The sequence below is a fragment of the Myotis davidii genome, unplaced genomic scaffold (genome assembly GCF_000327345.1).
Source record: "Myotis davidii unplaced genomic scaffold, ASM32734v1 scaffold599, whole genome shotgun sequence".
Classification (NCBI taxonomy): Eukaryota; Metazoa; Chordata; class Mammalia; order Chiroptera; family Vespertilionidae; genus Myotis; species Myotis davidii.
In genome coordinates this window covers 637,513-638,051 of record NW_006290772.1, presented here as the reverse complement: position 1 = coordinate 638,051, position 539 = coordinate 637,513, and the positions used below count along the sequence as shown (strand labels likewise).

The 539-nt window shown below is 67.7% G+C and overlaps 1 protein-coding gene across 1 annotated transcript in view; it reads right to left on the bottom strand.

Moving 5' to 3' along the window:
* MSRB1 (methionine sulfoxide reductase B1) overlaps positions 1-78 on the bottom strand; it is a 13,100-nt gene extending 13,022 nt beyond the window's left edge. Inside the window, exon 1 of the mRNA XM_015564057.1 lies at positions 34-78. Within this exon, the coding sequence (XP_015419543.1) occupies positions 34-78 (45 nt within the window). The remainder of the gene's footprint in view (positions 1-33) is intronic.
* Between the last annotated feature and the right edge of the window lie 461 nt (positions 79-539).

Genomic DNA, 539 nt, shown 5'->3' with positions numbered 1-539 from the left:
CCAGCCTTCACTGCACGGGCCACTCCGGGTTACCCGACCTGGCCCGGGCAGGTCGGGGAGGCTCCAAGGCCAGCACATTCGGATCCGAACGGGACGTTCTGTGCTTCTGGCTCACCTCGCAGGTCCCAGGAAACGGCGACGGGGAAAGGGGCGGGGGTCACACCAGAGAGAGGGAGCAGCCGCTGCCCCTGAACAAGATCCTCTTCCACCGCGTCCCTCCGAGGTCCCGATCCTGACCCGGAGCCCTACCACCCCCTCCCCTGTACCCTGACCCCACTGATTCCCCCGCAAACGGCCACGTTCACATTCAAAGGCTTTCCTCCTTGGGGAGAGTGACCCCCTCTAATGTCCTCCTCCCCTCAGGTCCCCCTACTCTCCGAGCCCCCCAGATGCCTCCCTCCTCCGTGACCCCCTTTATCTACACGCGCTCCTCCCCGCGCGGTCCCACTCGCCGCCCCATCCCCGGGACTCCAGGGCTCCATCCGAGGGCAGCGACGGCCCCTCTCATGCGCGTCCCCGCCCCGCTGCTCTGCCAGGTC